The sequence below is a fragment of the Fukomys damarensis genome, unplaced genomic scaffold (assembly GCF_012274545.1).
Source record: "Fukomys damarensis isolate Sample0158 unplaced genomic scaffold, DMR_v1.0_HiC HiC_scaffold_37, whole genome shotgun sequence".
In the NCBI taxonomy this organism is placed as follows: Eukaryota; Metazoa; Chordata; class Mammalia; order Rodentia; family Bathyergidae; genus Fukomys; species Fukomys damarensis.
The window spans coordinates 49,748,650-49,771,020 of record NW_022900949.1 but is presented as its reverse complement, the minus strand read 5'-3'; the positions used below and the strand labels follow the sequence as shown (position 1 = coordinate 49,771,020).

At 33.6% G+C, this 22,371-nt stretch overlaps 1 protein-coding gene and 1 pseudogene across 4 annotated transcripts in view; both read left to right on the top strand.

Annotated features, from left to right (window-relative positions):
- Stag1 (stromal antigen 1) overlaps positions 1 to 22,371 on the top strand; it is a 366,592-nt gene that overhangs the window by 228,491 nt on the left and 115,730 nt on the right. For all 4 annotated transcript variants that reach the window (XM_010625514.3, XM_010625515.3, XM_010625516.3 and 1 more), the window contains 3 exons: positions 9,862 to 9,985; positions 19,009 to 19,107; positions 19,603 to 19,682. In XM_010625514.3, coding sequence (XP_010623816.1) covers positions 9,862 to 9,985; positions 19,009 to 19,107; positions 19,603 to 19,682 — 303 coding nt within the window. The remainder of the gene's footprint in view (positions 1 to 9,861; positions 9,986 to 19,008; positions 19,108 to 19,602; positions 19,683 to 22,371) is intronic.
- LOC104863186 lies at positions 13,995 to 14,797 on the top strand (annotated as a pseudogene).

Here is a 22,371-nt window from a genome sequence, read left to right as displayed (position 1 = left end):
AAAAAAAAAAAAAAAAAAAAAAAAGAACCATGTAGCTGTAGATGTGTGTGTTTGCATGTAGGCCTCTTTTCTGTACCTTTGATCTGTCAGTCTTTTTATGCCAACTCCATGCTGTTTTGGAGTCAGTCCTTCCTTCCTTCCTGCCTGCCTGCCTGCCTGCCTTCCTGCCTTCCTGCCTTCCTGTCTTCCTGCCTTCCTTCGTACTGGGGATCAAACTCAGAACCTTGCACTTTGTGAGGCAGGTGGCGAAACTACTGAACTAAATCCCAACTCCATACTGTTTTGATTACTATATATTGAGGTTAGGTAGTGGAATGAATTCTGTTTTGTTGTTTTTCTCCAAGATGACTTTGGATTTCAATTTAAAGATTTATTGGTATTTTGATAGGGATTGCATTAAATGTGTAGATTGCTTTGATAGGGTGGACTCTTACACTTTAAAATACTCATCCTTGCAATCCATGAATATGGCATGCATTTCTTTTTCTTTGTGTATTTTTCAGTTTCTTTTTCATTGTTTTATACTTTTCATTACAGACATCAATCACTTCTTCAATTAAACTTTTTCCTAGGTATTATGTTGTCTTTGAACCTATTGTAAATGGAATTAAAGTCTTTGTTTCTATTTCATATAGTCTGCTGTTGGCATATAGCAATGTTACTGATTTTCATGTGTTGGTCTTTTTATACTTCAAGTTTATTAGTTATAATAATTTTCTGGCAGAGTTTTGGCATTTTCTCTCTGTCAGATCACGTCATCTTCAAGCAATGATAATTTGACAACTTTCTTCCCAACTTTGATGCTCTGTACGCCCTTCTCTTGCCTGGTATCCCAGGCTAGGACCTCCCCTACTGTACTGTGTTGAATAAAAATGGTGAAAGTAGCTGGGCATGGTGATGTACACCTATAACCCAGCTTCGATATGCTGGGACAAGGGGGAATCACAACTTCAACCCCAGCCTTGGCAAGTTAGCAACCTTGTCTCCAAAAAAAAAAAATTTGGGGGCGGGTGCTGGGGATTGAATTCAGCACCTTGCACTTGCGAGGCTGGAGGCAAGAACCACTGAGCTAAATCCTCGAAATCTGGCCTTGAAATATTTTTGAATAAAGGACTAAAGATGTAACTCAGTGTTAAGGCTTTGGGTTTGACTTCGAGTACTACCAAAAAAACAGAAAGTGGAAATCAACCAGGCATGGTATTTTTATTCCTTTAATCCTAAGTACTCAGGAAGATCAAGAAAAACCTGTACATCTCAGTGAGACCTTGTCTCAAAATAAAAATCACAATAACATAAAATAGGCTTGGGGAACGTATTATGTATGGTAGATCACTTGCATATCATATGTAAATGCAGGATTCAATGCTCAGAGTCCCTATACCCCCAAAAAAATAAGTGGCAAAAGTGGGCATTGTTGGGTATGATATTTTTATCAGATTCTCATTTAACTCACATATGCTTTCCTTTAATTCTTTGATTGTATTTATTGGAACAACTTTAAAGTCTTTGTCTTTAGTTGGGCTGTGGGTATAGCATAGTTCTTTTTTGGTTTTTTTGAGACAGTGACTCACTGTATAGTTGAGACTAACCTGGAACTCACTATGTAGCCCAGGCTGGTCTTGAACTCACAGCGATCCTCCCAGGGTGCTGGGATTACAGGTGTGCGCCACCATATCCGGCCTTACAGCATGGTTCTATAGTGCTTGCCTAGAACGCGGGAGGCTCTGGATTCAGTATCCAGTATTACAAAACAAAAAGAACCATAGGAAAATTTTAAAACTGAAATTATTATCTTTGTTTTGCAGTGCTGGGGATTAAACCCAGTTCCTCACGCATGCTAGGAGCAAGTACTCTTACCATGGAGTTACCCATCCAACCTCTGCCCCCCACACACGATAGGAGAGAATTTTTCAGCCACTTCTACCATTGCCTTGCCTTATTTTTGAAATAATTTGCCACTTATGGAAATCTGTGTCAACATTTTGGTGGTTTTTAAAATTATTATTTAATGAAATAATGTCAGTATCTAATTTGCCTCATTGCTACCCAAAAAGAAGTCTGCTGTCATTCTTTTCTTTCATCCTTTATAGTTACTTTAACTTTTTGTATTTTCTACCATTTAGATTTCTCTCTTACCAGTAGTTTAAAGAAATTCTGTTCATTGGTGTGATTTTCTTAATGTTTCTTTTATCTTTCTTCTTAATATGTGGTGCTTCCCTGTAGTTTCTTGAATATATGTATTTTGTCATAACAATTGTTTTTGATATTCTGTTTTGTTAGTTTTACCATCTGTTAATTCTTGTTCTGTTTGGATTGATTTTTCTCATTTTAGGTCATTTGCCTATTTCTTATGAGTGATTTTTTTTTACTGATGCCAGATCTAACAAGTATTCCACTTTTCTGTTTTCTGGGATATAGTTATGTTTTATTCTTTCAAGACTTGTTTTGAAAATTTGTTAAGTGGACCCGAATTTAAGATTAATTTTCTTTTGGTGCTCAGAAAATTCTGTTTTTATTGCACTCAAAACTTCTTGTGTTATAAGGTATTTCCACCTTTCTCCATTGGAGAGCAAACTGTTCCCAACATTATATTTGCTTCAGAGACTATTCTCTCCAGTTCTTCCATTATTTCTCCATCATAACCTAATTGCTTCACATATACATGTTGTTTAGCATTTGGCTATGGACTCAGTAGAGTTGTTTTGCAGATCACCAGAGCTTACTTTTTCTGTGCAGCTTTCCCATTTGATATTGTGCCTTGTATGCTTCCCTGGAATTTCTAAATTCCCAGCTCCTCCTCCTCAACTCTGGAATATATCCTGGCTCTGTCTATGTTCCCTGCAAGCATAATCCAAAATACACAGATCATCAAATGTAATATATCACATAAACAAGCAAGTAGAAAAATCTCACAGTCATCTCAGTAGATACAAAAACCTTTAACAAAATCCAACATCTGTTCGTGATAAAACCACTGAAGAAAATGGATTTAGAAGGACATTATTTCAATTTGACAAAAGCCATTTATGACAAATCTACTGTAGAAATTAGTCTAAATGGGGAAAACTGTAAGCTTTTACTCTAAAATAAGAAACAATACAAGGGTGTCCGATATCACACCTCCTATTCAACATAGTACTTGAAACATTAGCAAGCACAATTAGGCAGGAGAAAAGATTAAAAGGAAAATTAGGAAATGTGTATCATTTAGAGTTAATATATCTTCTTGGGATAGGTATTGGAGATTGAACCTAGGGCCTTCACACTATGCTACATTCCCAGCCTTTTTATTTTTTAAACAGTCTTGCTTACTTGCCCAGGCTGGGCTGAAATTTATGATCATCCTTCCTCAGCCTCCCAGAGTTAATATAGTTTTGGCATTTCATTTTTAGTCTCATTTATGCCAAAATCTTTGTCAATAGTGAAACTTGTTTTTCTTTTTTCATTCTGAGACAGACTCTCGCTATGTAGTTCAGGCTGACCTTGAACTTACCATGTACTCCAGGCTGTCCTCGAACTTGTGGTGATCCTCCTCTCAGCCTCCCAATTCTGGGATTATAGGCTTGCACCACCCTGCCTAAATCAATAGTAAAATATTGCAGACTAATAGCAGTGGTAGCCAGTGACTATGTCATTTTTTTTCTATGAAACTTAGTCACATAATATTTTCTCTTTATTTTTACACTATTTTTTTTCTTCTCATTGAGTTTATTGGTATATTTTAGGTATACAGTGCAGTTACATTCGTCACTGGGATCTTGTACCTTTACATGACAGGTCTTGGTTCTCATTTTTTCCCCTTAACCCTGCCCTTCCCTCACCCCCTCCTCCCTTCCCGATTTACAAATACTTTATTTCCATATTTTCATGTTTTTTTTCTTTTCCCTTATTTCCTTTCCCCTACCCTTCCCACTTCCCCTACACCTTTAGCCCTTTTCTTCCTATTTCACATTGTCAATTATACCATTAGGATCTTGTACCATTATAGTTTTTCATACCAGAGAAACTATGCAGTGTTTATACATGTGTGACTGATTTATTTAACTTACTATATCCTCAATATGCATCCATTTTCCTATGAATGACTCTAATTTCTAATTATTACATTATTTTTTACCAACTAGTAATGTAACAAAAAAGAGATGAAAAAGTTTCTATTTTATAAACTTACTACTTTCTGTTTTGTTATTTTGTCCTTATTTGTTCATTTTCTGTAGTGTTTGGGGTCAGGCCCAGCGCTTTGTGCATACTAGGCAAGCACTCCACCACTGAGCTACATTCTCACTCTAATCCTATTACAATTTAAATGCATTTTAAAAATCTCTGCTTAGCCTGAAATAATGAAATGAATTGGATATAATTAGCAAACAGGAGAGCTTTCTGCTGTTGTGGTATATACTTTTCTTAATAGTACCTCTCAGAAGCATTTATTGACCACTCTCTGCTGTCCTCCATCACTTTATATGCTTCTGTATTCCCTCTGATGCCTTTTATTAACATTCACCACTCTTCTAAATTAATATTGATTTTAATCATCTTGCTATATAAGTCACTGTTTTTAGTCTCAGGTTTTATCCACAGTCAAATGAAGATTACAGTGTGATTTTTCAGTAACTCAACTGTTCTCTTTAAGGTATTTGATTTTTTAAAAATTTCTATAGTTGGTATTTAGAAAATACAGTAATTAGTTTTCATCTGCACCTTACAAAATTGTTTGAGACATAAATTCATTGCACGCTGCAATTTAGATCTTCCCTTTTAACAGTCTTTGTAATTATTTCTCATTCTGAAGCTCATTTGAGATTCATTGTACAGGACTAGTAGTAATTGTGGATTAGAATATTAGCCAAGAATTTTTCTTGAAATTTCTTTGAAATCATTTTAATCTAGTCTACATCCTTTCTGGAAAAGCAACTGTAAAGGTATTATAAGAAACACTTAACTAAAGTACACTAGAGTTAAAATTCATTTTATTATAACTAAAAAATCTCCATCTTCCTAGAAAGTAATCCAGTGTCCCAATACTAAAGGGTCATGTTTCTCCCCTCAAAATTATGACAATAAATTAGGGAAGTTTTTCAGAGAAATAAATATGATCATTTTTCTGTTATAAAATTGTTCTAATAAATGAGTAATATAATTGCTTCAGCATTTTTGTTTGCTAATTGTTTTACTTCATTTCCCCACTGTGTACTGCTTTATATTTCTCTGTTAAAGATCCCAGTACAAAAATGATACAAAGATTAGCCTATTGTATGATTGTCTTTATACTTATCATCTTGTTTTGCCCCTATTTTAATCTTTGCTTTAGAAGATAGCAGATGCCTTAACTAGACATTATTTTTCGGAATGGGATGGCACATTGAAAAGAGATTAGGTATTAAAAAATAAATTCAATATGAAAACTAAGTTTTGGAGAATATTTAGAAGCATATTTTGCTTTGATTTCATACCTCATCTACTTAAATATAATATTATTTCCTAGAAAGCAAGAAATGAATGTCTTGTCATAGGAAGATAGGACAAGAATCATGGACAAGCTGAGAATTCACTGGAACCTAAAAGAATAATCAGTGTAGGTAATGAGATTAGACTTGTGGGAATTACAGATATGTAGGGTTGTCCACAATCATGTAGGTTCTGACATGCTTGAGCCATTTGTAGTAAAGGTGAAATAATTTGTGGACCAGACAAGACAACAAGTGGTCATAATTACATTGAAAGGATCCTTATTAAAAACAAATAATATTGGTTATTTTTAGCATATAACAGATTATCCCAAAACTTGTGAAACAAGTGTAAAATATTTATTGTGTCAGTTTAACTGGTGAGGAATTTATGAATAGTCCAGCTAGGTGATTCTGGCTTAGATCTCTCATGGCATTACAATCAGTATTATCTACAATGTGACTATAAGCAACAACATTGTACTGTACATTTTGAATGTTAAAGGATTTGAAATTTTTCACCATTAAAAAAGGTAAATGAGATAGATATGTTTAACCTAATTTAAATATTATACACTGTGTACATATATGAAGCCTTGTGTTACCCTATATGTGCATGAGTTAAAAAATAAATTTAGTTTGAAAAAAGGATGGTTGTAGTCACCTAAGGTTTTGACTAGGGTTGCAGTATTTGTTCCACAATGTCTTATTAATATGATTACAGTTACACCATGAAACTTTCATAGGGCACCTTGAATGATATTAAAACATGATAGTGGGCTTTTTCCCAGAGAATGATCTACTAAGTAACAAAGCAGAACACACAGTGTCTTTTTTTGACTTAACCTGGAGTATTCCCTATTAGGAATTGGAGATTATTATGTTGAGCAAAACAAGCCAAACTGAGAAAGGTGGAACGTAAACAAGATGATGTGAAGGTACAAGAGAGATTATTATTAGACAAGTCAAAGGAGAATGAGGGAGAGGGGAATAAGGATTGAATATAAGCAAAATATATGCATTGAAGCCCAATATATTTTAAAATTATGGGCAGTGATAGTGAAAGGAAAAATAATCACCATAAAAATAAATCTAAGCAAGTGAGAAAAAGTTATTTTATCATTTTGGCTACTTTATTTTCATCAAAGGTAAGTTACTTAGTACACTTAGGAAAAGGGAATATCATCTTTGTCAAAGGGAATATTAATGAATTTATAGGCATACTTTAAAACCACCACTAAAGAGTTTTAATTTTACTTTCTGGTTTGTGATTACATAATATGGTCATATATGCAAAACGATTAATCTAGAATAGGCTATTTTTTAGAATTATGTTAAAAAGGATCAAACTGGCGTCTGATATGACTAGAACTGAAATTCTTAGAAGATATGTTCTATCAAAATATTGCCAGTGCATATAGAGAAACTGTGCTCTAAGGATATAAGCTGTTTTGTCTAATAGGTTAGACAAAAATATTATTAAACACTAGGGATATACTGTAGCTTGGTGTTCTTGGTTCAGTCCATAGTGCTGCTATGAGGGGTACAAAGCTTAGAAATTAGACATAGAGATAGAGGTAGCTGTAAAAAAATATTTTAAGCAAGATTTCTCCTTTGAAATGCACTAAGCCTTTGCATTCTCTGGCCTGTGGAAATAGCCAACCACAATCTTAGTATCATTGATACTTTTACAAATTAATTTAAGTGTGATAGTGTGCTGTAATGCTTAGTCGTAATTATAGTTTTAATCATATGGTATTTAACAATTTTGTACTCATACCACTTTCATGAAGTTGTGCAATAAAATTTGTAGCCTGATTGTTTTGTTTTATGGTACTGAGGTCTGAATCCAGGATCTTTTAAATGCGAGACAGATGCTTTAGCACTGAGCCAAATCCACATTTCTTTTTATTTTACTTTGAGACAACTGGCCTCCAACTTGTAATCCTTCTGACTCAGACTCCTGATTACCTGGAATTACCAGTGTACATTAACTTATCCACCTAGGCTTGACTTTGACAAGGATAGTATAGCAAAATAGTCTTAATGCATACTGATGGACATTTATTTACTACTTGGTAATACTAAAATGAATGATTTTGGTATTTTGTTTTAGAAGTGGGATTTTTTTTCCTGTTACCATTTGTTTTTATGTATATAGTCACACGTACAATAAAGTATATAAGCCTGCAGCATTTAGAGATGGAAATGCATATCAAAAAGGATAAAACCAAGTGTTTAACAAGGATGTGAAGCACTGATTTACGAAATTTTTAAGTGTGTGATAAAGGTGAAGATACAGATTTCTTCTCATCCAATAATTTCACTTTTGGGTATAGAAAACATTGTCTAACAGATATGTTGACCATCTCCTACAGTGAGTACACAGTAGTCTTGAGACTACTAACCATACTGTGTTAGTCAAATTTCCATCACAAATAACTTTTAGGCCAAAAGCTTAAAAGAATTAAAGACTTATTTTGGGTTACAGTTTCAGTTTTCCTTCTCTGTTCACTTGGCCTGTTGTCTTTGACGTGGTGCAGTACAACATGATGGGGAGTATGTAGAAGAGAGACTGTGAACTTTATGACAATTGGGAAGGGAAAAAGAGGAAAAGGCTTGGGTCCCCCACAGACATGCCCCAGTGACATAACTTCCTTACAGCAAGCTTTACCTCCTAAAGGTACTACCATAGGCTGTTGACCACGCCTATAGCAGACAGCCCTTTGGGGCAACACTTAAGATCTTAACCATAACAAACATGTAGTGTGCTTTCTTTGTTTGTTTCATATTTTTTAATCCTATGTACTTTAATGTATTTGTTCCTACTCACTGTTACATAATGTGCTAATGGATGGTAATACACTACTTGAAAAATACTGCTTTAGATAAACTCATGTATATGCATGAGGGAACATGTCCAGAGCTGTTAATGACATCATTGTTAATAAAACCCCTAAATGTTCTACAGTGAGATGATTTATAAATAATTTGTAATATATTTATAGATATGAACACTGAATATGAGTTTTAAATAATATATTAAAACTAATAATTACATTGCAAAATTGTGAAAAAAGTAAACTGGAGAATTATTTCTACATGATATTTATGTGAACTTTTTAATTGTGTAAAGCAATGCATATGAATTTAAAACTACAGAGATAGGGATTATACTAAATCAAGGATAGTTGCTTATTCTTAGGAATGGAGATGAATTGGCAAGAAGAATATAAGAAGTTTTCTCCAGAATATTTTACTTTTTAGCTGAGCAGTGGACACATGGTTATTCATTCTATTGTTTCTACACTTTTATGTCTTAAAAACTTTAATATCAAGAAAAAGTATCCTAAAGCGCTTCATATTTTATATTAAAATGGTCTAGGAACAACATCTCACAGTTATAGTAAATCTACTTTATATACTATATTGTCTTTCTATGTCTAGATTGATAAAACTCAGAGATTGTAAGAGCTAACATTTATGATAAGCTTAGTTAGTACCAGTTGTAATTCTAAGTATTTTACTTGTATTAAGTAATTTCATTCCCACAGTATGTCTGTAAGCTAGGTCCTATTATTGATACTGTTTTCAGATAAGGAAACTTAAAAAAGAAGAACGTCATGTCTAGTAAATAGCAGGACCAGGGTTTGAATTCATGATGACTTCTTGCAGATCCTGGACTGTCAATCCTATACTATGGGACCTTTCTATGAAAAATAACTGCAATCAAAAAGAAGGAAAACTAAATGTTGTAGTCAACAGTATGGCTTTTATGTTATAGGAGAATAGATGAAATTGACTTATAAGAGCATGCAATGAAATATTTGAATTCCATCACTCATTTTATCACCAAAGAGAAACAAAGTGCCTTAATAGAAAAACTCCAGCTCAGCTAACAGATTATTGCCATGTATTATTTCCTTGTATAAACTAGAGATAAAAATTACTTTAAGTTAAATTATGTTTTTTAAAAGTTAGAGTTAATAACCTCATAAAAATGAGTCACAAGTATCAGCATTATATGTGTTCATGATACAGAGATCTTAAGTGTAGGATTGCATCAGTTGCTTATAGCAAGCTGAAGAGCTGTCTGGGCAGGAAGCCAAAAATCCTGACATTTGGGGTTGTTCTGCCACCACTTTACAGAACAGTCAGCAAAATTGTTCCGATTTTAGCAGAAGTACATTATTTTCCCCATTCTTCAGCCTAAAAAAATAAAGATAAAAGACTCATGGCTGTAATGAAGTACTTCGAAGGGTTAGGCAGGCAAATTGTGAATTCATGGCCAGCCTGGACTGCACAGCGAGACTCTATCTTAAAAATGAAGCAAATATTTATCCTTGCTGTTTGTGAATACCTTCAGGCTTTGGATATTAATCAGAAGTTTCTCTTCTCCCTATCACCCAACAAGTGATGCTATTGCTGAGATTAGAGCCATTTGTATTGAAGAGATTGGAGTATGGATGAAAATGTATAGTGATGCCTTCCTAAATGACAGTTACCTAAAATATGTTGGCTGGACTCTTCATGACAGGGTAAGTTATTGTCTTTTAAACTTTGAAAGAAGATATGATTGTCTTAATACCAGCATGCTAGGAATCAAAATGATAATAGTTGACTTTTTAAGAGTTGTGATAATGTGAAATTTAAGATGATATAACGATAATTGTAAAACTGTCATGAAGCTCAGTTCTTTACTTGATGGTCATGATGAAATTGATACATTGATCCATGTGTCCCTCTGTTACTTAGATGTAGTGCTGTCTTGAGTCAAGATTGATATGTCTAAACTCGTATGACAATACATATATGTACCCCAAGAAATTATAATTGTAGTCATTTTCTAGTTTGGAATTAAGGGAGATTTGTTTATCTTAATATAATGAAAATAAATAAACTTTCTTGTTTAGATTTTTCTAGGGTTATATCAATAGTTTTATCAATTGAATAGATTTATTGAAGTCTAGAATATTTGATCTAAAAATCTGTTTCTTCCTCTAGTCTTATAGGCAAGCATCTGACTTTAAAAGGAATCTCACATTATTGACTCCCGAATAATTAACTTTGAAAATAACAAAGGATAAGAATAATAAATTATTAGAATTGTTATTAAGCTCTAACATTGTATAAATTGAATTGCCAGATATTTTTGCCAGATATTTTAAAATATAGAAACTGTATGACAGGTTTAATTTGTTGCACTCACTTTGAATTGTTAAAAGTGTCATAGATACCAGAAGCTACTTTATTTTTTAAAATTCAGTTGTATTCGTAGGCTTTTAAAGACAGATTTGGTAATGTAAGACTTATTTTCTCTATCTTAATTGTTAAAAGTGTCATAGATATCAGAAGCTACTTTATCTTCTAAAATGCAGTTCTATTCTTAGACTTTTAAAGACCAGGTTTAATATTAATTTAAGGCTTATTCTTTCGATCTTAGCATGTAAAGCATTACTTTTTTTCTTTTCCCTTGTACTTGAGATTGAACCCAAGGACTTCATACTGAGCTACATTCCCAGCCCCTTTTTTTACATTTTATTTTGAGAATTGCTCTTCCTAAGTCTTAAGTTGTTCAGGCTGGGCTCGATCCACCTATTGCATCCTTCCAGAGTAACTGGAATTAGAAACACACAGCGCCATGCATGGTATAGTTTAAAACATGATTGTACTAAGTATTCTCAAAAATATTTTGAGGGTGAAGAGGGAGGATGTAGAAAGATTCAAAATGTGTCATGTACTCATATCAAATACAGCGAATGTTGCAAACATTAAATAGTATGTTGTCAACATGAACTAATAATGATAAAAACGGGAAGAGAATCTAGAGAAGGGGAATAAAAAAGAATCAAGATGTGCTATGTACATGTACTTCCTGAGATGAGTGTAAACTTATATATTGCAGATGTGCATTAATAAAACTTTTTAAACTGTAGTTTTTAATGTGCAATAAAATTAAATAAAACGTGGATAGTCTTCTAGTGTTCTATTTATACATGTTCATTTGCTTTAATCTGCAAACCTTCTTACTATAATTTTAAATCTTTGTTTTGGTGCCTTAGATTGAACTCGGGACCTTGCACTTGTGAGGCAGGCAGCGAAACCACTGAGCAAAATACCTAGATCTATAATTCTATATCTTTAAACAAATAACTGTTAAATGCGTGCCTAATTATATTAAAATAAAAATTAGAATCCAGTTACAGAATAAGACCCTAAGTATAAAATTATGATAATCCTACATGGTAAAATTAAACATAAGCATAATATAAATATTTTATGTGGAAATAAAGACCTATACAAATATACCTGATATTGTTATGTAATAAAAAGTTTAAAAATTTGTTTTGGAAAAGGCCATATAATTATATAAAGTATGATTAAAAACCTCAGAAAATTTATAGGCTACTTTTGCTGTGAGTTCACAGTGCAGAAAATTACAAGTTGGTAACTTCATTTTAATGTTTTTAATTTGTGATTTAAAAAAGATTCTCTTCCCTCCCCAACACCTCATCTAATGGAAAATCTAATTAACATCTAGTGAATTTTTTCCTGAATCTGTATCTCCCCTAACAGTTTATATCCTTTTCTTTTTAGTAATAAAGACAAAGCTATATTCCATATTTCCTGTTATTGAATCCCATGTGAACTGGGACCTTTGCACTTAAACCTGTCTCAGGTTCATTTAATTAGGTTCACTGTGAGAAAATATAGAATTATACATTCTGCCCTCAAGCATGTATATATATTCCTAAATTCAACAAGACAGTGGTCTTACTGGGAATCGCTTTAAAGTGTCATGCTTTTATTTCCTACCAGTAGTTGTTCCACCCACCTTGTATTAATCTGAATATATATAGCAGTTACCAGTTTTAACAAAACCTCATATGCAGATCAAATTTTGGAGGAGGAACACTGATTTGAGGTTGCTTACCAAAAAGCCATCAGTTTTTAAAAAGTCACTTAATTATTGTTTTGTAGAAATCCAGTCTTTAGATAAAGGAAGAAATAGATTGTCCTTGTATATGATTGATAAAATTATGAATACTATATTCAGTGAAATAGTTTCTTAAACCTCTCCTATCATCTCCAGTTATTTTATTTAGAAAAGGATGTAAGTATTAAATAATCTCTGAACTTTTGTTTTGTCATTCTCATTGTATTCTTGCCCTGCCCCCCAAACTGGTTATTTTCTTTCTCTTATTTTAGTTGTCTGTTTAAAATCACATCCTTTCTAGGCTATGCCTTCTATCTTCAGATTCCTCCTGTGCCCTCCCTCTCTCTCTCTCTCTCTCTCTCTCTGTACTGGGGATCTAACTCAAGTCCTTGAGCTTGCAAGGTAGGCAGCACCACTGAGCTAAATCCATGACCCTCAGTATGCCTCTTTTAAATAAGCTGACAAAACTTTTATCCTGATTGTACAACTTTAAAGGTTATAACTGTGTCTATCCTCCTAATTAAGACAAATGTTTTACATATGATTTTTATATTAGTTTTGGTCAATAAAAACAGTCTCTAACTACTGAAGAATTATTCTCTTACCTACTCATTTTTGGTTCTGCCCTGAAGGATGATACAGTGCATGTCTAATTAAAATTTAGCAATAGTAGTCTCTAGGTGGTTAGCTAAATATCTTAATCTTTCTGAGTTTACACTTATGACCTTGATTGCCTTTCTCTGTGCATTACATTTCATCTATACTTCTTGGTACTGTTTTTGCTTTTACCTTGATTCTTAATCTGTTTTCTATTGCTGTATGAAATACCTGAGACGGAGTAATTTATAAAGAAAGTGGTTATGGTGGCTTAAAGATGTCTGAGCATCTCCTTATCTTATGGCAGAATGTATGTGCAAGAGAAGAAAAAGGAGTTGAACTTCTACAATGGCTAACCCATTTCTGCAGGAAAAACATTCATTCATAGGGGCAGACCTGCTTTGGCTCAAACACCTCTGAAAGGCTTGCCGCTTCTCAACACCATCCCTTTGGAGACCAACCCTCAACTAAGTTTTTATCAAGGACAAGCTGCTTCCAAACTATAGTTTATTGTGTGGATACTTCTATTTATATTTTCTAATATGTGCTTCACTTCTCATAGCAAAATCTTTGTGTTAGATAGGATCTAGTTGTAGTTGACTTTTCTTTTTATTGACTCATCCTATACCCTATATCTCTTAAGCACACCAAAAAGCTTTTTTATCCTTGCTCTCTGCTCCCTTTACCCCTGCCACATGCTACACATCCATTCCTTGACAGCCCACCTTAATTTGGTTTACTTTAACTCTGTTTTTCAAATTTTTCCCATTTAAGTATTCTCTTGGCAACCTAAATTACTGTTCCTTAAAGATACAACTCAGTATGAAATCATACTTAACCTTGGTGTTTCATAATACTTTTTGCAAAGTAATTTTGTACAAATGTGAATAAAGAATCTGACAAATATATGCAATGCTCTACCCCCAAGAAATCATTATTTTCTCTGTTTTCATATATTTATACATAACTTGTTAAAAAATATTTATCCAACAGCTGATACGGATTAGATACTATGTTAAAAAGCATTCAAATTTGAGTAAGACAGAAGGGAGCCATGCAAGGCCCCTCCACTGCCGTAACCCTTAGTCTCTCAGGGGAATCCCTACACACACCCTGAATTCCCAGGCCACTGGGAGGTGTGAGGAAAAGTCCGGGTTGAATCCTCGCTGTGCAGGGACCACTGTCCCTGAAGAAATGAGTGGTGGCTTGGCTCCAGGAAAGAGCACAGTTTATGTGTCCACCTTGCCCTTCTCCCCGACAAACGACTCCTACCGAATATTTTCCAATTATGACAAAGCTGTAAAGGTTACTATAATGAAAGACAAAGATATGAGGAAGAGTAAAGGGTTTGCATTTATATTACTTTTTGATAAAGACTCTGCACAAAACTGTACCAGAGCCATAAACAATAACAAACGGTTGTTTAGTAGAGGGATAAGGGCAAGCATTGCTACTGACAATGGGAGACCAGCTGAATTCATCTGAAGGTAAATCAAAGTGTTACAAATGTGGGGAAAGGGTACACTTAAGTTTTATCTGCCCAAAAAATATGCTTGGAGAACATGAGCTCCAAAGAAGAAAAAGAAAATTGCCAAACCATAAAAAATTGAGGACATAGTAGAAAGTAAAGACAAAGGGGAAGACCCCCCTGTCAACAGTCAGTTAAGCCATTGCAAACCCAGCAAGCCAAGATTGAAGAACAGAACCCAGTGCAGGGGGCACTCAGTGTCAAGAGGATTCACAGCACGTGAGGATAAAGAAGAGCACATGCCAGGCGTGGTGGCACACGCCTGTAATCCCAGCACTTGGGAGGCTGAGGCAGGAGGATCGCTGTGAGTTTGAGACCAGCCTGGGCTACATAGTTCCAGGGCAGTCTCAACTACATAGTGAGACCCTGTCTCAAAAAACCAAAAAAAAAAAAGAAGAGCACATACTTCAGTGATGAGGAAGAATTTACTGATTAAAGTTATATAATGTGGATGTCAGGAAAATAAAACCATCTGTGGTATAAATTATTTGCTTATAGGAACATATAATAGCAAATATTTTTACCGTAAAATAGTGTGTAGAAAATAAAAATAATTTTTAAAACTAAATTTGAATAAGATTTTTTGTGTTGCAGAATTATGTAGTATTTAGGGAACTATAATAGCTTCAGACAGTTGTAAAGCCCCAAAGTCAAGCAATTGACAAACAGATATTGGAATTTCTCATTTCAGTAGTAAGCTTTTGGTTTTTTTATTTGCGTGTGTGTAATTTTCAAGAAATATTTTCATGGATACCACCTTATTTAGGGCCAGTTACATTGTAGGGTGAATAAGCAAGACTTGGAAGTAAAGATGCTTATATGGGAATTATCACTGGGCAATGTGAAAAATAAAATAGAATTTGTATCCTTGCTCTGTCTGTATTTTGGGGGTTGTTATTGCTGTTTTGATTTTGTTTTTCGAGGCAGTCTTTCAATGTAGTTCAAGCTGGGCTTGATCTCAGTACATGTATGTAGCCCATGCTGGCCTTGAACCTAAAGTGATCATCTTGCCTCAGCCTCTGGAGTGCTGAGATTACAGTCATGTACCACCAGGCACAGATCTGTGTGTGGTTTTTATTGTGTGAACTTAGTGGAGTGATTTCATTTCCTGGGCCAGAGTTACTAATCCATTTTTGGTATAAAGTCATTTATGCTATCTGGCATTGTAGCTTTATATTGAAATGAATGTCCTCAGCCTTTTGTTTATCCATTGTTGATTTCTAGTCATTGTTTGTTACATAATACTTTCATTAGTTTTCCAACTATCTTGCTTCTTGTAATACTACGGCCTGTGAGACAATTCATAAAACTCCATTGGCTGTCTCTCATTCTTGCTGCTTTCTCAAATTTCCACCTGAAATTTACTTAGCTTACATTTTAGAAGCTGAAAGTCCAAGATCAGGAACCCTATCTGATCAACCCCAGTGAGAACCTTCTGGCTATGTCACAGTATGGCAAATGGTATCACAAGAATAGGAGTATATGAGAGCTCACCTGATGAGAGAAAATGCAAGACAACAGGAAGAACCCTCTAGCCCCCCACCAAACTCTTTTATCAACCCACTCAGGAACTAATTTATTTTTTCAAGGACAGCCATGACCTAGCCACTTCCCTCTAGGCTCAACCTTTGATAAGTCCTACTACCTTTCAAAACATAGTATTAATTAAGGACTAACTTAACTTCTAGCACATGAAGCTTTTGGATAAACATAATGTTCAAACCATAGCATGCCCCCATTGCACCTGATGGTTAGGTGATGCTACTTTATCTCTGCTATTCTGGGATCTTATATCCACTGTTATTGGTTGCCAAATTTGGTCCATTGCTGAGGTTTGACTTTAGTCTAGTAGAAGATCTGTATGGATAGTGAGGAAGGCTGCTGGTATTGTCATTAAGGTACCTGCCTTCGCTGAGACCTCCACGAAATCTTTTGGCTTATGGCAGGGTGGGGAAGAAACAGGCATTGTTTGAGAGACATGACCCATTTTTTTCAGGCCCATACATTCAGAGAAAACTAAGGGTTCAAGGTTCTCACCTGCATATATCCAGATTTCCTTTATATCTCACTTGTTTCCTGTCATAGCCCTAAATCTACCATTGAAGAGTTGCTTTGAATGAAGACTCTTATGAATCCTACTGTTTGTATTTGTACAGTTGAGTACTAGGCTTGGTCTTCATTGTAATCAGTTTTCTATCTGTAAGAGACAAGCTTCTTTAAATTTTGCCAAAAAAGTAATGTGTTTGCCTTGAGCTAGCAATCTGATGGCCTGAGCCTATCATTTTCCTTTGAGATCTCAGTGACACTTAGCAGCAGCCACTCAATTCTGGTCTTTGTAATTATTGTTCACTCTGTACCTCAAATGCCTGAAAGTTGTACAAACTAGTGTACATCCCTTCTCACCCACAGGTGAAAATCCTAGCTGATAGCACTGCTCTCCTGTATTTTTAAAAAATTGGCAGCACATTAACTATTGCTTTTGAGTTCTTCTTCATAGCATTTCTCTCATTAATCCAACCTCAATATCTCATTGGAGAAGTCTACGTGGCACCATCTATCTTAGGTCATATTCCCTAAAAAGCCAAACTTCAATCAGAGATTTTTGTGCTAGCAGTATGGATTTCTGCATTACTTAACAACAGGGATGTGTTCTGAGAAATGTATCATTAGGCCATCTCATCATTATGTAAACATCATAGAGTATAATTAGACAGATCTTGATGTTATAAGCTAATCACTTGATGTGGCCTTGATATAAACTTGAGACAAGGTAAACACAAGATGTATGAGGCTGCTTCCAAGTAGCATTGTTTTACAGTACACTTTTTACTTTGTAAGTAGATGTGTACTCTGAAATAATGCTTTAAAAGTCTATAGAAACATAAGCTAGTAACATAGTAATTATCAGATACTATATACTCCATATAACTGTACACAGCTTGTTTATACCAGCATCAACACAAACATATGAGCAATACATTGAACTGTGACATTACAGTGGTTGCAGTGTTCCTATACAATATGAATATTTTCAAATTCATTATTATGGGACCATTGATATATTATGCATTCCCCACATGAACAAAACATTTTGCAGTAGAATGACTCTAGGAGGTATGCACTCAGGAATAGCCTATAAGAAAGTGAGGAAAGTATGATATAGCACGAAATACTAACAAAATGATGATTTCATGAAAAGTCTAGTCTCTGCCTGGTTTTACATGGAGCTTTAGAGAGTAAATTACGTCATGTATGTTTTGTGCCTAAAGACAAGATTGGGTTGTTTTAAGTTTCTATATTGGTAATGGGTGTCAGCTTGATGGAGAAGAGAGTATTGTTGCATAGATAGAAAAAAGGTGGAACAGAAACATATTGCTTAGGAATTTTAGAATACAGAGGTACTCTGTATTCAGAGAACCATAGAAACATGAATCATTAGCTGGCAACACAGGCTGAGGCTGAAAAATAGGCAAGTAAAGGGCTTTTAGGTTGGGCATCAACAGCATCTGCCACAGATACTTTAGATTCCTCCTGTGTGAGAGTTACCTGGAAATATCTGATTCAGTAATGTTCTAGAAGTGACTTGAATCATCTTGCCAAGAGAGTGATGATATACTTTTTTTTTACAAATCAGTTCAGTATTTCATTGGCAGCTCAGTATTAGCCATGGAAGAAATCTGTAAATGTAACAAATTGCTGCCCAGAATTGATTATAAAAGCAGTATACTCCTGCATTTAATCCCTACAACTTTATAATTTTGAGAACTTATTATTAGTGATTAATATACTTGCCATCTTACATGCATTTAATAGATTATAGAATTAGAAATAAAATCTAGTTTTTTTCTGATTCTAGAACTTGAATTTGTACTGTATGGCACATTACTTTTGATGCATAGAAATAGCAGTCTCCCTTGGTTTCTTTGAGACCAGTGTTTAGATATCTCAGTGATCCTAAATGCACTTTGATTATATCATCCTTTACTTCAAGTGAATGTCTTCATTAATGACATTCTGCTAGTATATAACACCTCAGGATTCTACACTGTCATTTTATGTGTATTTTAAATATTTCGTTATCTGTTTTCATAACTGCTCCCTTTGAAATATAAAAGGCATCCAGTAAATATTTGTTGCATTACTGAATGATGACCCTTTAATATAAAATTAAGTTTTTCACCAAATTATTCCATAGTTAATATACAGAATAAATGACCATAACCTTTTCTTACAAAATGTTGATGTTACTCTGTGGTCACACTTGATACCAAAGTCTGAAAAGGGTGTAGCCTACTCTCAAAAACAAGAGTTTTCCGTGTATTTTTAATTAAATTTAAGTCTACCACAGACTGTATGATTGCTCAGTCTTGTATTGAGTTACAGTATGAAATAAATGATTAAGCTGAAATTTATATTATTCTTCAGAGACTTGAATTGTTTTTAAAACCTGTGGCATGGAATTAACTTGTTTTTTTTTTTTTTAATTTGTATTTCTAAAGCAAGGGGAAGTCAGGCTAAAGTGTTTGAAAGCTCTACAGAGCCTATATACCAATAGAGAATTATTCCCCAAATTGGAACTATTCACTAACCGATTCAAGGTAAGCATCAAGAATGATGAGCTTATTTTATTTTTCATTTCATAAATGGTAGATACAGTTGGTTTAACAAATCATATTAAATGAGAAGTGTTAACTTTCTATTATTTACTACATAGTCTTAAACTCATAAAACCTGGATGGATTAATCTGTGCTTTGCAACATATATACCCAACCTGAGACCTTACTTCTTGATTGTAGAAAGCTTTCTTGTGTAAAATAAGAAATTATTTCTGTATTGGTTTTTATAAATGTATTAATTTTAACTAAAGATTTTCTTATCCCATTGTTTGGGGAATATCAGTTGATAAGAAAGATTTTACATTACAGACATTAAACTAACACCCTTTTTGTATAAGTACAACTATGATAACTCAGTTTGAAGAAAAAACTTTCCATTTAACCTGTCATTAGTAGTATTTGTATGCCTGGGAATATATTACCTTAGCTCTGTCATGACTTAGTTGTGTTCAGTTTGTCACATGACTTTTTTTCAGGATCGCATTGTATCAATGACACTTGATAAAGAATATGATGTTGCTGTAGAAGCTATTCGGCTGGTTACTCTGATACTTCAGTAAGTATAATAATATTAATATCTTTACTTAATTCTTTGATATTTTAATGCCTCTTTCCAGGCATTATCAGTGTACTTTATATATAATCTATCCTTAAATGTATTCGTCACTTCAGGTTCTACTTTACATATTAAGGTTCTGTGTAAAACAGAGTATTTGTTTTTTTTCTCTTTTTGTTTTTCATCTTGACTATTTTCTCTTCTCTCCGTATAAAAGATCTGTTATACAATATAGGGAAAATTGACAAACCATACTATTTAAGATAAAAACAAATGATTTAAAGGGTAGCACTGTTGTAGGTTTCTGAAATTGCCTTTTTCAGTATATAAAAGTGACACAAAGGAAATCAGGCAGATAATTGTTTTATTAACAACAGTTTAAAAATAGATTTTAAAGCAGGGTGTGGTGGCACATGCCTATAATCCCAGCACTCCTGAGGCTCAGGCAGGAGGATCACTGAGTTCGAGACCAGCCTGGGCTACATAGTGAGTTCCAGGTCAGTCGCACTACATAGTGAGAACTGTGTCAAAAAGCCACAAACAAACAAACAAAAAATAATAAAAATAACAATAGATTTTAAAATAATTTTACACCTTTATCTTTGCAAATTTGACTAAAACCTAGAAAGATTTTTGTGAGGAAATGTGATTTGTAATGAAGTAATTTATAATTGCTGCTTGTTCTGATGCCATGTCTATTATGAACCAAAAATCCATAACGAGTGACTACTGTTGTTTTAGCTCCTTTGACCTTTTTGCCCTAATATTATGATTTTTATCATTGTGGCTTTATAATATACATGATATAAATATGACTTTCTCCTACTTCAAGGATATTCTATTTTGTAAAGGTCCACTTAGCCTTTTACTATTGTAAACATTTTTTAAATTATAAAAATTTTCTAAACATATTATTCAAGTAACTCAGCAATTTGCTTTAGAGTTGGAACAGTAGAACTGCATTGAATTTTTTGTGTAACTTTAGGAAAGAATGGATGCTTTTTATTATGATACATTATTTTTGTAAGACTATGATGGATTTGTTTATTTAAATATATTAGATCTGTTATATATGAGTTATATTTTAATAGAGATCTTATACATTACTTAATTCTTATATATTGTATGTTTTTATTGTTGCAGAATTACTACTTAGTATTTTGCATTTGGTTACTGCTGAAAAGTAAAGTCTTAATTTTTGTCAGTCTTATATATGCACCCTTTTAGAACTCAGGAATTTTGATGTTTTCTTGATTCTGTTGTTACTATGTATATTACGGCATCATTTATAACAATTTCTGTTTTGTCCTTCCTTTCTGAACTTAAAAGTTTTGTTTCATTCTCTTGTCTAAATGCATAGGCAGGGTATTTAACACAATTAACAGTAATACTGATAGCAGATATTTTTGTTCTGATTCTGTGATTTTCATGATTTCTGTTGGTATATAATACAAAAGTTCTTTTTCATTTTTAGTTTTTTGGGGAGAGTTTCCTTTTATCCATTCATGAACCTGAATTAAATTGATAGACTTGTTTGATAGACCACCTTTACATTTCTAGAATAAATCCTATTTTAACAAGGCATTTTGTTTTCTTTAAACACAATGTTATACTTAAATAGGCTTTTCCCATGTGTTCTTTATTATTACACTGTTTTTACTAAATTGTATAGTAACTTTTCTTAGGTTTTGTTTGCACTACATAGTGATTATATCTCCCATGGGATGCTGCTACATGTACCTCACACATCTTACTTTTTATTTCCTGCTCTGCTCCAATTCCCTCTCTGCTCCATCTTCATCTCTTGATACTCTTCCCTTTTTCAAAAGATTTATCTCATTTCTATTATCTATCCTTTATTTTGGTCTTTCTTTAATTTCAGGTTTCTCATGTAAAAGAAATCATGCAATATTAAGCTTGTGTATCAGATTTATTTTACTTAACATTATGGTCCCAAAGTACATCTGTTTCCTCAGAAATGGCTCATTTATCCTTTTTTTTTTCTTTTTATTGAGTTTATTGGTACAGTCCAGGTATACAATACAGTTATATTCATCACTGGGATCCTGTACCTTTACATAATAGCTCTTGATTCTCCTTTTTTTCCCTTGTCCCTGCCCTCCCTTCACCCTCTCCTCCTCTCCCCATTTACAAACACTTTATTTCCATTTTTTCAATTTCTCATATTTTTTTCCTCTCCCTTATTATATTTTCCCCACTCTTCCCTCTTTCCCTACACCTTTAGCCCTTTACTTCCTATTTCACATTATTAATTATCTCATTAGGATCCTGTGTACTATTATAGTGTTTCACACCAGAGAAACTATTCGGTATTTCAGTTAAAGAAATCTCTGTATGAACATTAATTATAGTGAATCCTAAAATAAAACTAAAAAGGAAAGTAAAGGAGAAGAGGCAATGATGTAAGATTAAAATAATCCTTAATTCTGAAGATGAAAATGGTCCCTTAACATATTTAAATTGCTTCTTGCTTTTATAGTCTTATCTTATTCTTTTTTTCATTATTTAGAGAATACTTTATTAGTTTCTGTAATCAAACCCACGTCGATATGACCTTACATATTTAATACAATGCGTTACCCCCATACAAATGAAAAAATAAATAAAAATAAAAAAAAATTAACATTTCTAGACCAATATGGTTGTCCATTTCTGTACAATGCCAACT